Source organism: Centroberyx gerrardi, chromosome 16 (assembly GCF_048128805.1).
Source record: "Centroberyx gerrardi isolate f3 chromosome 16, fCenGer3.hap1.cur.20231027, whole genome shotgun sequence".
NCBI lineage: Eukaryota > Metazoa > Chordata > Actinopteri > Beryciformes > Berycidae > Centroberyx > Centroberyx gerrardi.
The window spans coordinates 28,062,226-28,078,218 of NC_136012.1; the positions used below are offsets into that span (position 1 = coordinate 28,062,226).

The 15,993-nt window shown below is 42.3% G+C and overlaps 3 protein-coding genes across 3 annotated transcripts in view; 1 reads left to right on the forward strand and 2 right to left on the reverse strand.

Moving 5' to 3' along the window:
* The window catches only part of b4galt1l (DP-Gal:betaGlcNAc beta 1,4- galactosyltransferase, polypeptide 1, like), a 45,669-nt gene extending 44,193 nt beyond the window's left edge, over positions 1-1,476 (reverse strand). The window contains exon 1 of the mRNA XM_071909258.2: positions 576-1,476. Within this exon, the coding sequence (XP_071765359.1) occupies positions 576-906 (331 nt within the window). The 5' untranslated portion in view covers positions 907-1,476. The remainder of the gene's footprint in view (positions 1-575) is intronic.
* The window catches only part of noa1 (nitric oxide associated 1), a 31,349-nt gene that overhangs the window by 1,575 nt on the left and 13,781 nt on the right, over positions 1-15,993 (reverse strand). The window lies entirely within an intron of this gene.
* rest (RE1-silencing transcription factor) lies at positions 4,883-13,147 on the forward strand. Its single transcript, XM_071909251.2, has 6 exons — positions 4,883-4,976; positions 7,669-7,979; positions 8,667-9,227; positions 9,338-9,498; positions 9,654-9,737; positions 10,769-13,147. Exons 2-6 carry the CDS (start codon positions 7,720-7,722, stop codon positions 12,775-12,777), a joined length of 3,075 nt encoding a protein of 1,024 aa, XP_071765352.2. The 5' UTR covers positions 4,883-4,976; positions 7,669-7,719; the 3' UTR covers positions 12,778-13,147.

Genomic DNA, 15,993 nt, shown 5'->3' on the forward strand with positions numbered 1-15,993 from the left:
TTCAGGTTCAGGTCTTCCCATAGACAACCACTGTAGTATTGATCAATTCTACAACAAATACGTAATCAATCAAACTGCATCATATCAGAAGAATAAAGGGACAATATCAACCTGATGAATAAACAAACCTGAACATCAGTCTAATCCAATAAAAAACACACAATCATAAGAAAGGCTTCCCTTTTCTCTCAACAATGGACTTATAGCCTCCTGTTTCTGTTTCTGCTTTTTGTCTTTTAATGTCACGTTTTGAATTCTTTTTGTCATCTGTTATAATGTGTTAAGGTTTGTTACTGTCGACGTCCATATGTACAGTTTAGGTGAAATTAAAAATGGGGGGGGGAAAGAAAAAAAACTCTGCTGGACTTACTGACCAATATGACCGGTCACGTGACAACAAAACAAGCGGTCCATGATGCATTCACTGTCTGCTGGTTAGTTATTAAACTTTTTGTAAACTTTTCATCCCCTCACACACACACACACTCTTACACACACACACGCACCCCTCCACCCCTCACACACCCATAGGAACATCATGTACAGTTTACAGTTGCAGTGGGAACTGAACTCACCCAGCAGCGGAGATGTTTCGGGACATTTCTCCAGCTTTTTGGGACTTTCCTCCACTTTCACTTGTACTTCATCTTTGGCTTCTTCCTGCTGCGCGGCTGTAACGGGCCCTTTCGGGGTTAAAATGTCTTTTAAGGTGACTTTGGTGGTAAGGTTAGTACTCCTGACGTCTGCAGGCGTGTTGGACTGCTGGTTCTGCACGAAGGCGAACCTGATGTCCAGACTCCTCACATAGAAAATTAAAGTGACTGAAATGTGGAGGAAACACAGCAGCACCACCAGCTTACATGTTCTGTGAAGAACGTTGAAATTGACAGTAGAGTCTGCCGGCATCTTGACTAGCCTTTCTTAAACTAATTTATATAGACAGTGGCTATATATTCAGCCGCCAACTCCAAAAAACAGCTTTCCAAAACTGTTAAGTTTACTTCTTATTGATCCGCAGAACGCTAGTACCCCGCTAGCTAGCTGCTACTTTCGGGCTCCATTTTCGTGTGAGACAACTTCAAAGTTTCGAAGTTTCGTCACCGATCCCGGTTACGTTTTTAGGTATTTTCTGGGAGGGAAAAAAGTCCAAAAAAGAAACTGAAGAAAATCTCTATCCACTTCGGTCCTGTCACAGTCAGATAATAGTCCCGTCCGTTTAAACAGCGCTTAAAGTAACGTTAATGCTAACTGCTACCCAGACTAGTTGGCTAAGGAACTTACCTAATAACTTCTGCCACAGCGAACCGAGTATAACGGTTTCCTACAAAAAGACGGTTGGTGGGTTTAAAATGCAAACACTTCCCAGTTCGGTTTAACAAACGACTTCAGAAAACGTTAAATGTAAGTTAAACTATCAGGTAACAGCGCTGTAAAGTGTAGACCGCGACGTTTCAGACAGACAGTTAAGACTAAACTTGTAGGTTCGAGCTCTTCGTTGATTTGGTTGCCGAGGGGCACCAACGTCAAGCAAGACAAAATATCACACGGGACTTCCGGTTAGGATTTTCAAAATAAAACCTTTAATTTATGATGATGATCTTTATTAGTAGTAGTAGTAAGTTTGTCCAGCACTTTTCTAAAACAAAAGCTATAAAGTGCTTCAATCAAGCATTATGTTGCAACATTTTTGGGGGAATACAGAGTGTCAAAGTGAAAATAAAGAATATACTTAAGGAAAGATCTGTAAGCACAAAGATAGATTCAATCACAAATCCTATACTGGACAACATGGAAGGATGTGTATTCCATTTGAACCCAGAACTGTGGCACAAATATTCCTAAAAATTGTAGGACAGACTGACTTTACACCAGGAACTGGAGCTGTTTGCCATTTTGTTTGTTTGTTTGATATTAAGTCATAAAAACTATTTCTTTTAGCCTTGTCTTGTATCATAGCGCATGAGACTACAAAATGAATAAGCGCTTCAGCAGCAAATAGTTTCGGGATTTAGCAGGGAAAAAGAAAATATAATAAAAGCACACAATAGAATATAAAAGAACCACTTAAAAACAGTAAAATAAAACATTAAAGCAGCAAAATATAATAGAAACAATGGGATTAGAAGCTGGTGTCAATGTAAAGGTGTTCTGTAGACTGTAGAGGATGATCCAGATCACATTTATCAGGAAATACCTTGAACCATAGTACAATATAATGTCTTTAGTATATTATACTATAATACATTATAATTCTGCAATATTTACTGGTATGCTGGATTCAGATATCACAGGAACGTGATTAAAATATTTCACAAATCTTTGCTGTTTGATCTAAATATTCCAAAATGGCCGCTATAGAATGAAAATGCATGTGGAATGAAAACTTGAGTGAAAAGCTATCAGGTGACTTGGTGAAAACAGCGGTGATCTGATGAAAGCAGAGACGAGTTTCTTTGTTTTCAGCCTCGAGTCCTGGAAGGGTGGAAGCAGCACAAATTAAAATATAAAATAGAGTTGATGAAAATGATTGTGAACTGAAAAAGACAGCGATAAAGAGTCAAGTGACTCAGATCAAAGATGATTTGATCAAGGTTGTGGGAGTAAATTTAACCAAATCACCTCTGGGTTTATTGAATCACCAGACAGTTTGTGACACAATTTTTCAATTAAAAATATTTTTAATCTATATTCATAATTTAATGTTTCTTACTTACACTCTCATAGTTTTTACACCCCAACAACACTTGATCATTCTTTCCAAGTGACAAATGTTACGCTTTCATTTTGAAGGCACCATCGCCTGACTTCCGGTGTCATTCTGTCAAGCTTGACGCAGCTCTTCCGGGTGTGCGCAGGAGGGGCGTTCGCTGCTTTGCCATGTGTCAATCTGTACTGTCTGTTGAAACAGCATGGTGTACTCATCGTTAATTAATGTTTTACTAATCATTGATTCATGTTGGATTATATTCTCCTTTAGTTAAAATATCCAATACAATTAATTAAAAATAAGGATTCATAATAATAAATAAAATGTTATGGACTTGGAGAAGCTTCCAGACCGGTGTGTTGGACTGAATGTTATCTTCACTGCAAATCATTCTAACAAGTAAATGAACAACATGAATTTGCCTACATGTAAAGAGCAAAGAGATACAGAGAGAGCCAACATGAAGAGTGTTAACGACAGATGAAGCTGCAGCGCCTCCGTGTGGTGAGAAAACACAGAAACTATCATGGTTTGTGTGTTTGTGTGTGTGTGTGTGTGTGTGTGTGTGTGTAATTACATTTACTCACGTTACTGTAACTGAGCAGCTTTTTTGTGTACTTGTACTTTTTTGAGTATTTTTTTAAAGTCAGTAATTTTGCTTTTACTTCTGTCCATTTTTACTGAAGTCTTCACTCAACTCTGCTCAAGTCCCAAGTCAGTCTCAAGTCTTGATGCACAAATCTCAAGTCAAGTCCCAAGTCTAAATGTAGATTACCAAGTCAAGTCCAAGTCCAGTCCATGTCATTAATGTCAAGTCTCAAGTCTAAATGTAGAACAGCAAGTCAAGTCAGAACAAATCAAGAGTCCAGTATTTTAATATCTTAAAGAAAACTAAATATCTAGGACTTTTCAATGCAATATGGTTTTAATAGGATAAAAACTCGGTAAGAGCATCATGAGTTTGATTTCTATAATCAGTTTCAACTTCAATAAATTCAATCATTCCATACAAATTCAGAAAACAGAATTTAAATTCAGTCGTCCGCTGGAACAAATCTCATCACTTTCAATCTAAGTCATTTACACAAACACAAGATCTCAAGTCAAGACTTTAGAAACCTTTTCAAGTCGTCAAAGTACAAGTCAGTCAAGTCCCAGCAGTGGAGACAAGCTTTTTAAAAAGACAATGAACAAACCTCTGTCACCAATTCAACCTCAGGTGACCAACCCAGGTGTGTGTGTGTGTGTGTGTGTGTGAGCCCCACCCCATGCAAATACCCCCCCACCCCCACCCCACCCCACCCAGACAAGTTGCTGTGAATCTCTTTATCTGATTAAATGAGTTGAAAACATGTGAATCTGTTTTTGAACTCTTTCCTTCAGGTTTCACTCCAGCAGCTGAGCTCCCTGTGCTCACTGTTCATCCACTGCCATTCATTTCAATGTGAAAAGGAAAATAAGAATAGATATTAAATATCTTTTAAGGTATAAAGTATATAAAGGTATAAAATGTGTCAAAAAGTTGAATACATCCTCACTCCTCCTAATGAACCTGTATAATTTGTTGGATCAGAATCTCTAGCTGCAGGTTTGTAGAAGCAGAGAGTCCAATGATGAGAATGAAACAACAATAACAAATAATAATAAATAAATAATAAGAAGAAAGAAAGAGCAGGAATAGCATGGTGTGCCAGTATTCAGCTTTCAGCTAATAGTAACATTATAGCTGTATTATATATATATATATATAATATAATATAATATAATATAATATAATATATTAGCTAGATTATATGAAATTTGAATGATCCTTAAAATATGAACGAAAGAAAGACATTTAATCTACAGCATAAATGCAGGGTTTGTAAAATTAAATGATGAAAAACGTGTGTAAAATGAAAAAAGTATAGGCCTATATATTTTTTTGTTTTGATTGAAGCATTTTGTAACTTTTGTAAGAAGAAAAGAGCTGGACAAATGGAATAATACTAATAATACTATTAGTAATACTAACGGGAATAGCATTTGGTATAAATAAATATGCAATAAAACTAAATAAGTTCCCCCATTTTAATAACAATGTCGGTGAATCCAGTGAGCGCACTGCGGGCGCGACGTGCTGACGTCACCGCCGCTGTACGTCGGACGGTTCGGTGTGGAGGAATGTGCGGAAACTTCTTCCCTCAACACTTTCTTTCTACGCTGTTCGTCGAAAATACGCAGCCGGAGAACACGCAAAACAGCCCGCAAGTTTGGATTTACCCAGTCGGTGAGTTGTTTGTGTTCAGCACCAGGTGATATGAATCGTAAAAGTGGTTTTGTCGTTTGATCGGACGAGAGCAAGTTAAGTTTGGAGAGCAGTTTGGGGAAAATGGAGGCAGAGTGGGGGTTGATGAAGAAGGCGCTGTCCAGGGCTGATCAGCACCATGGCTAACACTCCCACCAACAACACCAAAGCACTGCTAAAAGTTCACTTCAGTTCGACACGAACCGTTAAAAACAAGAATAAGTACGATTCCCGTGTATTTACAACAAGTTAGAAGTGTAAACTAAAAGTATCGCTGTTTCATTCGTGCTCTGCGCTTCCGGAAAGTTAGTTTTCTGCAGGCTGTCTGCCAAGTCTGAAACAGCCCGGCAGTCTTAAATGAGTCACCAAGCTATAAATTAGGCTACAATTCCTTAAAAGTTATTATTGACTACAGTTAGATACAACCTTTATGTATTTAAATACAGTTTCAGGGGTTTTAAAAATGTTTTTTTTTCCTGGTGCAACACTTTACCAGCGAGAAATCACGGTGACAGACACTTGGATATTTCTCTTGTTTTTTACTTTCCAGGTTTGTTTTAGTGGCAAAAACGAATATGTTTGAATTTGCGTTTAGCAATGTGTTGAACAGTCCTGAAGTCAACTTGTTGCAACCCGCAGACACCATGTTGTGTCACCATGTTGATTTCCAAGCTTTAAGTCTGTGTAACTTGGCTTAAAAGAGGCCTAAGTAACTTTTGATTTGAAATAGTTTTTCGCCACGTTGCTATTTGAGAAGTTTTTGATTCCCCAAACATAAATGTAGTCATAAATACGTGAAATAAATTGGCATATTTCAGCTTTAATCTGCGTTTTTACTAAAGAAAACCACCCGAAGGCAGTTTGTTTCTTGGGTTAAATTCAATATTTCGTCAGTTTCTACTTTCCCTGGCAGCTCAGTTTACTTTCGTCCTGTAACTTTTAGCTTGTTTTCAAACCGCTGCCGTGCAAAGTGTTGTCACATCTCGACTCATCCACTCTGAAAAGATGCTCGTTTAATTTTTACAGTCTTTTTAAAATATAATTTGGTGAACTTTGTGTGCCCTGGTTGTTTTTAGAGGAATGTTCTTGGCTTTCACTTCATGGCTGGGCGCTGTCGACTAAGTTGTGGTGCTGTTTCAAAATGGCCGACAAACATTTCAGTGAGTCTGGGCAGTTTGCATGATGCAGGCCTGTAGCATCTAATGGAGAAGTTAGTTTAGGTTGACTTTGAGTAGGTAATGTAGTCAGAAATATATATCATAATCTGACTTTTTTTTTTTACAATTATTAAATAAAACCCACATTTCAACAAGATGGCATCGCCCTCACTTGTGGCCCACACCCATTTTGATTCACTTTAACAGCTACAACTTTGGAGAAAGTTGCAAAAATATGTTTAATATTAATATAATGACTGAAGTAACAATTCCTCTCTTTAGATAATTTCTGGTTTTTTTTGTTAGTCTAGTGTGTCCTCTGCTCTAACTAACTTGTTGATGGAGAAAGTGATTTTTATTCCCTTAATTTTGCTCTTATTTGGCGTGCAAAGTGATGTCATATCTGGAAGTGTTTGTTCTTAAGAGTCTCGTTTAACTTTTCTAATCTTTGAAGTAGAAGTTAGTTAACTTTGTCTTCAGAGGAATGGACTTGGCTCTCACTGCATGTTTGGGCGCTGTTGACTGAGGTGTGGTGCTGTTTCAAAATGGCCGACCAACACATTTCTGTGAGCCTGGACAGAGCTGACAGGATGCAGGCCTGTGGTTATGAAACCACAGCTTTTGGTGGATGGAGTCGTTTTATGTGACCAAAAATAAATGTTATGACTTAGAATTTGTTTGTTTTTTGTTTTTTTAATTTCTTCAAAAATATGGGATCAGTTCCAAGATGCCACTCCCCCCCCAACACACACACACACACTTTAGTCTCATTCGATGCACCTAAACAGATAACTTGGCGAAGGTTGCTAAAATACTTGTAAATGTGGTCTAATTGTGTCTAAATCAAGGTTATCACTGTTTCATGGTTTTATTTATTTATGATTTAGTTTCAGTTCCTCTCATAACAAATCCAGATTTGTTGTAGTTATTTTCAGTTTGTTAGCTTTAGTTTCTCAAAGTGTTCCAGTTTGTTTAGTTTTTACTACATCCTGCCTCTTGGTTCAGGCTGCACAATGAATAATAAAAAAAACATAAAATCGCAATATAAACTACTTCAATTTCCAAATCACAAGAGGCTTCAATTATTTTATCAGAGTGTTGGCTGCTCAAAGTGGATCCTAAACATGGTGTTCTGGTGCTGAGCCCAATTCTGGCCTATACATTAAATTACACATTGTAAAATAAAACTTTCATTGTATTCAAACTTTGCTGCATGTAATCTCTCTGGCCTGTCTTTCCTGTCTCTCTCTACTGTCTAAAATAAAGCAGAAATGCCCAAAAAAATATAAATAAATAAAAAGGTTTCTTGTTGGCTGAAAAACCTAAAATATTGAAAAATCTATATTGTATTACAACATAGGCCTACATTGCAATTGCAATATTAAGCAAAATAATCACAGTATTATTTGTCAGTATTGTACAGCTGTAGTTTTTAGTCCTGTCTTCACTTCTTCTCTGCCTCTTGGTTATCATAACTAACTTTCTTTTCCACCTCCTCCGTCCTGTTGACCCTCCAGCTGCGGCGGCCCAACACTGCTGAACCCGTCCAGAGGAGCGCCGAACCCGTCATGGCCGCCCAGACGCTGTTCTCCGTGGAAATGTTCCCCGTCGGCGTTTCCCTGATGGAGGACCCGCAGAGCCTCGGCGTGGGCGACCTGTCCAGGAACACGCTGCCGGCGCCCCAGCTGGTGATGCTGGCCAACGTGGCGGCGGTGACGGCGACGGAGGGCGGCGGCTGCGACAGCAGCGTGGCGGACGAGAAGGAGATGATGGAGCTGAAGACGGTGGGATGCAGCTACTCCGACAGCGAGGACGAGAGCATCATCAGGTCAGGAGTCACTCTGTGTTCAGCGTCCCAAATTCACTTTGTGGCTCTCCTGCCAGCAGCTGGGAAACTAAAAAACTTAACCTGCAAAGAGTAATTCTTACCAGCCAAAACAATTAATATACATTTTGCTTAGAAATGTGTCAACCTACCAGTTTTCAATGCTGTTTCATAGATAGTATGTATAGAATCAGGTACTTTGTGTTAATTTAAAACTTGCTCACTCATTTATACAATGGATCAAGTTTGTAATTCATCATGAAGTGCAACAGAATTCAAATTAGGAGTGCAGTTAGAAGCGTCCTTTTATGTGTAGTAGTGTATACATAAAGAAAAAATGTTATTACCACTTAGTCCATAGGAGATTAGGTTTGCTGCACATTAAAAACTCATAGACCGATTTGTTTTAGTTGATTTATTTCAGCAAGAAAAAACAGTGGAGCGAACGTTTCCCATCCCTGCTTCATCAGGTTCGCCCATGTTTTTACTTGCTGAAATGATTATATAATAGATGAGCTAAGACAAATCGGTCTATGAGTTTTTAGTGTGCGGTAAACCTAATCTCTTACTAATTTCCAACTTTGCTTCTCCTGTATTGAGCCAGCGCCCAGAAGAAGCCCAAGCTGTCCATGTTTTGGATAATTTTGAATGAACGCGGCTAATAAAACTGTTTCCTGTCTCCTTCATCAGATACAGCTACGACAACCAGAACCACAGAGAGGTCTGCATCGTAGAATACCCAGAGTCCCCGGTCCTGGGAATCCGGACCGTGGTCGTAGGAAACAACATGGCGCTGGACGAGGAAGACGACGGGGACGACAACGCCGAAGACCTGTCCCGCCCCTCGGAGCCCCGCCCCTCCGCCGGCCCCAAAACGCCTCCGCCGGGCACCAAACGCAAAGTGGCCCACGCCGCGGTGGCGGAGGGCACCAAGAAGAAGAAGACTTTCCACTGTAAGCCCTGTAACTACCAGGCGCAGAGCGAGGAGGAGTTTGTGGAGCACCTCAGCACCCACGCCATCAGCAAGATGATGGTGGTGAACCGGGTGGAGGGGAGGAGCAAGGCCAAGGCCAAGGAGGCGGGAGCGTCCGGGTCCCAGGCAGCCGAGGGCGGGGCGGCGGAGAGCGGCGGGGAGGCCGCGGGCGACAGCAAAGGGGTGATCCGGTGCGAACGGTGCGGCTACAACACCAACCGATACGACCATTACATCGCTCACCTCAAACACCACAGCAAGGAGGGCGAGGACCACAGGTAGGCGGCGCCAAGCCCAAAACTTATCAGTGTTTTCTTTTTTCAGCCATCGATTAACCATTAATTCACCTCGTTGATAATGACTTCCATGCTGATCTGTGTGCCTGCAGGGTGTTTAAGTGCACGCTGTGTCCCTACACCACGGTCAGCCAGTACCACTGGAGGAAACACCTGAGGAACCATTTCCCCAGTAAGCTGCACACCTGCGACCAGTGCTGCTACTTCTCCGACCGCAAGAGCAACTACATCCAACACATCCGAACGCACACCGGTTGGTCCTGAATTTCCCCAAAGGGATTAATAAAGTGCTATCTTATCATATCTTATTTATATTTCTGAGCGCTGCTTTTTGTATCTTTCATTCTGAAAAGTCTTTACCCCAAATCTGTAAATCTGATGTAACTGTTAATGTGTTATCTGTTGTAGGAGTGCGTCCTTTCCTGTGCGCTTACTGCAACTACTCCAGCTCACAGAAAACCCATCTGACCCGGCACATGAGGACACACTCCGGTCAGTAGTCCATATTGATTACCAGAGATAATGCATTCGTTTTTGAAAAATATCCCTTGTAGTTGCTGATTGATTTATAGAATAGAATACTATAGCGTGGAAAAGATTTATTTATCAATCCTAATCTTTCTGTGATATTGATTCCTGAGGTGGAAATTACACTGCTGGAATAGAGCGAGTTTTATTGCCGCTCTTCTGGGAAAACCTTTGTGTATTTGTGGATTCAGTTACCTTTTATGACTCATGCAGTTAATATTTACACTGTTGGTTGGTAGCAGCAGCCAACCATCAATATGTACTGTGGGTAAAACCATTAAAATACTGGAAGATAAAACCGAGTAGTACAAAGTAGTAGTAGTAGTAGTAGTAACAGTAGTAGTAGTACTAGTAGTAGAAGCACTAGCAGCAGTAGTAGTAGGTTTCTAATAGAAGAATGAGATTAGTGTTGATAGTTACATTACTGTGGGTCTGTGTCTTGCCTACCACTCACTTACACAATCCACTTTTGTGTCCTTTGTTGCACTCGCTGGAGCAGTTGGTGTGGGATGAGTATGGTAAAGTGGTTTGCAGTAGAATTACATGCTGTGACTTGCTGTGTCATTTTGTGTTCCTGTCCTTTTTGCCCCTGCATGAAATGCATTGGTGTCCTATGTACTGTATGTTTGTATGTAATTATGTAGTTTGTAGAGAAATGGCTCGCAACTCTAATTGAACGCTCCCAACAATTTAATTTAGTTAAATTGACAATGCTTCGAACACCAGTGGCTTCCTCGTCAGGGTATCTTTCACCTGATGAACGTCCCACTGGGGATCGAAACGTTGTCAGTTTGACTAAATAAAATTGTTGGGAGCATTCAACGAGAGTTGTGAGCCATTTCTCTACAAATTAGATACCTGTGGTTTGGCTCAGCACCAAAGAAATGGGAAGTGTGTAAGGACTAGTAATTAATTAAGTAATTATATAGTACCAGACCATCCAATACACCATATCCTCTGTACTGACTCCATCCCACATCACCTTCTCTGTACAGGTGAGAGACCTTTCAAATGCGAGAGCTGCAACTACCTGGCAGCGAACCAACATGAGGTGACCCGCCACGCCAGGCAGGTCCACAACGGCCCCAAGCCTCTCGCCTGCCCCTACTGCAAGTACAAGACCGCAGACCGCAGCAACTTCAAAAAGCATGTCGAGCTCCACCTCAACCCCCGCCAGTTCCTCTGCCCTCTCTGCAAGTACGCCGCCTCCAAGAAATGCAACCTGCAGTACCACATCAAGTCCAGGCACTCGGGGTGCGACATCGCCATCGACGTGTCGAAGGTGAAACTCCGCGTCAAGAAACCCGGTCCTGAGACCAGCAGGGAAAGCACCGACTCGAACATGAGCAAGTTTGACGACTCATCCAGCTGTGAGGAGGACAACATGGACGAAGACGACGAGGAACCGGAGCCTATCGATAAACAATCGAGTCCTATCAATCTGTCAATCAAAAAGAGCAGCAAACCCAGCGCTGCCCAACCTGTAGAGAGTGAAATAACTGACAAGGCTCAGAAGAAATGTGAGGTAACTTCTGACAAAGAGAAAGCGCCCAAGGTGAAAGACAAGGCGGAGAAAAAGGTCACAACGAGGCAAAAGCAGATTGAGAAGGCCAATGAGAATAATCACAAGAACGCAACTGTAAAAGACAGCCGGGTGGAGTCGGTAACACCTGCTGTAAGTACAGACAAGGTAAAGAGGCGTGTCAAGAAGCAGCCTGTGGAGAAAATAACTGTCCAGGACCAAGCAGAAATAACCAAATCTGTGGGAAAAACTCAGCAGGAAAGTTTGGAAAAAGACCAAATGGAGACAGAGAGATCTGACCAAGAGAGATCCGAAAGAGAAAGAACAGTGAGACAGAAAATAGAGAAAGAGAAGCGGGAAGAAAAGGAGTCGCTTGAGAAGGAGAGAGAACAGTTGAAGAACGAGAGTATCGGGAAGGAGAACAAAAGCCTTAACAAGCCGAGGAAGGCCGGATCAAAGAAATCAGAGAAAGTTACTGAACTTGTTGAAGAAGCTCCACCGAGACAAAACGGTCCAGAGAAAACTCAAAAGGATAAGGTGGGCAAGACGAAGGCTGTGAAGAGAAAAGCAGCGGAGGCCCTGGATCTGTCAACAAAGCCGTCATCTGATGAGACTTGTACCACCAAGCCCAAACGATTGAAAACCAAGGCTGCTGAGAAGCTGCAATCAAAACCCAGCAGTTCTGAGGACGTTAACGAGACTCCTGAGCCACGTCCGGCCCCGCAGAAGGACAGCCAGACCACCAAGACACCGCCTGCCCCTGTAAAGCAGAAGAAGACCAGGAACACCAGTAAGAAAACCACAGGCCTTAAAGAAACTGTGGCTCCGGCTAAAGACAAGACAAGTCTGGCCAGTGATAACGCTTTAAGTCCTGTTAAAAACACCCAGAGTCCATCCACAGAGCCTCAGGAAGCGTCTGCTCAGAAGAACAACCCGATAGAAAACACAAGCACCGAGCAAGATCCTGCGGAGAAACGCCCCGCGCAGCAAAACGTCCCCACAGATGAACCGACTCCACCAACGCCAGAGAAGACTTCTGACAAAACCACGGAGAAGACGACTCCTTCACCAAGCTACAGCTCGGGCGAGGAGACGCCGTCTCCCGTGGAAGACCGCCCTCCTCCAACGTTTGCCAAACCCACCTCGCCCCCTCTGGAGCTTCCCGGCCAGCGCGGCAAACCCGCCGACCCGGAGGACGACGAGGGCATCCACAGCAGCCACGAGGGGGGAAGCGACATCAGCGACAGCGCGTCCGAGGGCAGCGACGACTCCGGCCTCAACGGCGCCGGCGCCGGGTCGGGGAAGATGGCGAACGACCCCGAAACGCCCACCGACGAGATTCCAACGCCGACCGAGCTCAAGAGTCACATGTGCATCTTCTGTGACCGTACGTTCCCTCTGGAAGTGGAGTATCGGCGCCACCTGAACCGTCACCTTGTCAACGTCTACTACATGGACAACACAGCCAAAGGCCAGAAATAAGACCCTGTTCCACTGGCCACCTTTTTTTTTTTTTTTTTTTTTAAGCTAGCAGTGCTACACAGACGCTTGCAGTGAGAGCACTTCCTGCTGTGAGACGATTGAGATCCTGTTTGACGCTTGGCGCTCTTTTGCTGAAAGCAGAAATAACTTTAACTTCCGGCGCTTGGCGCTCTAAACACTAAAATCAAGCTAAGCTCTCAGCGCCGTCAGGAACTCCTCTCCACTGGAAACATCAAATATCCCAAGTACCTGATCATTCATTCTTGTCATATCTATTCTTACATATAAACACAAGTACCTACAAGACTCGCTGCATGCCTCATGATGCTGCTTTCAGACAGGGATTGTGCTGTAGAGTAGGGTTGGGCGATAGGACGAATATATCGGCTATCGGCGATTGGCTGAGTCCATCGCCGGTTGATTTTTTTGGGCGATTTTTGTCATTTTATTTTGCTAATTTAATGGTCTAATTTAATAGTAAATAATTAACCTGTAAAGCGCAATTCAAAGCGTGCGCGAATAGGAACTGGCTGTTGGAGTTGGGCGCCGTTATCCCGTATTTAAACATCACGTCTCCACCCTCTCTATCACAGTTGCCTTTTCACTCCGCCTTCCGTTTAGGACAACGTTTAGCATTTAGTACAACCATAAACATAAACACACTTGATTTCCGACGTGATCCGGAGCAGAGAGTATGAAGTTAGCAGTATACCGTAGCTGTGAATGTAGCAGTGCAATGTGTGTGTCGCTGCCCGATCTCACAGGTACAGAGTCAACTTGTAGCCCGCGATGCTAATTTTCGGTATGTTCAACTCAGATCGGGCAGCGACAAACACATTTCAGATCCAGTTTTTAAGTCGCTAACACTTCAGCATAATCAAATGGGATTTGGCACTAATTAGCGTTGCAGCTAGCGGACTTTTAGATCGCTAACGTTTTTAGCATAAGTCAATGGAGTTGAACATAAAGAAAATTAGCATCACGGCTAGCGGACATTTTCTCTAGTTAGCTAACGTTACATACTAGAAGTTGACTCTAAGTCAACTGTGCGCGACTGTCATCTACGGTTGACTCAGATCGGGCAGCGACAGTGTGTACAGTTTAGTTTTTGATTAAAGTGAAGGGGGTTAGCCTCGAAGTTAGCGACAATGGCTAACCTGACCAAGCTCACTTAAGGTGGACTGACCTTTAAGTTGGACCAGCTATTCTCTTTGTAACGTTAGTCACAATCTCTCCCGCTCTTATATCGGCAATCGCCGGTTGTTGGGCTGACGGTGGCCGGTAGGAAAATTTTGACATATCGCCCAACCCTACTGTAGAGTAGAGCTTTTTTTGGTATACATAGTTCATTTAGTGACAGTTTGCTGAGGTCTAATAGCTAGTTTGTCCAGGCTCTCAACTCTTAGTTAATCAAGTTCTGAAATACCTAAAAAAAAAAAAGAAAAAAGACTTCTTCAATGTTCATTTTCTAGTCTCTCTGTAGGATGTGCAGTTTAAATTTATTGTCACATTTTTGAGAACCATTTCAAGTTCCAAAAGACTAAATATTTTCTGAATTTGGATTCCAAACCAGCCGAGTGTTCTTGTGTTTAAAATACATCATCAGATCACTCTGAAACATGTTGAGAAGCAACAACAAATCCATCCTCTAGGATTAACAGCAGAGATTTGTCATGGTTGCAGCAGACATGCCACCATGTTGAAGGAGAGATGTTATTGTCTTCCTCCCTCTCGAGACAAAGAGTTAATAAGTTCAGGGTGGTGGGGTGGTGAGGAGGAGGAAGCGGCGATAATACTAAATTTGGTTGCACGTTCCTCTTAACCATTGGTAAGCATTCTCCAAACGCTGATAGGTCTCTGTAACAAACCCCACCAGGGAAGAAAGGCAACGCTTTCTTTGAACAGCAAACCGAAGCTTTCCCTTCCACTGCTGTGGTGAGATGACATTCAGACCCAGGAGGTCTGCGGTCCAGCAGACTGAGAATATAATGAAGCTTTCACTCTTTTTGTGTGAGTCAGTTCCAGTCAAATAGTACAGCATGAAACCAGCTGATGAGTCAACCGGCCACAGTGGCTAGCAGAGTCAACATTTACATTAAATAGTAAAAGAAAAGAAACTTTGGCTCATAGAATGTAGAAACAGGAGATGTTCTTTGGGAAAAACTGGGCAACTATGGAAAAATAAGAACAAAAGAATCCAAGGCAACTGTTCTGAGAAAATATTAAAAATCCTATTTATTTGGCTACTGCATTACAGTGAAAAACACTCCCTTGGACCCTTGTTTTCAGGCTCTAAGGATCGCAGTGTCAGTCGGTCTCTGCAGGGTCAGACTGCAGACTCTCAGTCAGGAGACCAGGGTTTGATTACAGGCAGAGACGCTTCCACAAAATCCAGCGTCGCGGGGCTGTTATATTTTCAGACGAGAGAGTTGCCTTGGATTTTTTTGCTGACGCTTTTATCCAGAGTGAATGAAGCGGGTAGAAGTCAATACATTCTCTAAGCGGAGGTTCAGTGTCTCGCTCGAGGACACGACGGTACACATTACAGTCGACAGCCACGACACGGAAGCTTCTGGTTACTGGACAGTCTTTAACCACTCAGCTGCCCTACTGCCAATTTCACCAGCCAGTTTAATTTCTTAGTCGCCATTGTTTTTAGAATAAAACAGACTGATTATACTTCCTGGCTAGCAGAACTGCCAGACTCAACAGTCAGCTTGTCCTTTCAGCTGTTTGGACGACTACATAGTGACTTCTTTTTTTACCTAGATGGGTCAAACCATAACTAGAAACCTTTGGATCACCACTTAGTCTGTTGTAAATAAGTTAAACAGGTCTGAGGGCAAAATCAACTCGCTCAAAGAAAACGTATCTAGAGTCTATCATTTCCCCCGAGATTCTCTGATATCAGCATGTAACGCAAAATTAAATAAAGCGTCTTGGTTTTTGATTATCTTGGAAATCACAGTAAACTAACTGGCTCATTATCCCATATCTAGGATTTTTTTGGACCATGAGAGGACATTTTATTTTGTATTCACTGGGACTTCAGCTGGGTTCACATCTTCTGAAAGGTTTAAAATACAGAGAGAGCAAGCTAATCTGATTTTCTGCTCTTCAGTGTAATATAGGTTTCACATCATGAAATAAGAGGCCTGTCAGGTTTTTAACATGGGATTCAGTCGGCCTACACTCTAAACCATGGTACGAGAATGA

Excerpts from the sequence above, each read along its gene's own strand:
- rest (XM_071909251.2), top strand. The coding sequence starts at position 7,720 with ATGGCCGCCCAGACGCTGTTCTCCGTGGAAATGTTCCCCGTCGGCGTT. Across the intron at positions 7,980-8,666 it reads GAGGACGAGAGCATCATCAG|ATACAGCTACGACAACCAGA; the intron begins GTCAGGAGTCAC and ends CTCCTTCATCAG. Across the intron at positions 9,228-9,337 it reads AAGGAGGGCGAGGACCACAG|GGTGTTTAAGTGCACGCTGT; the intron begins GTAGGCGGCGCC and ends GTGTGCCTGCAG.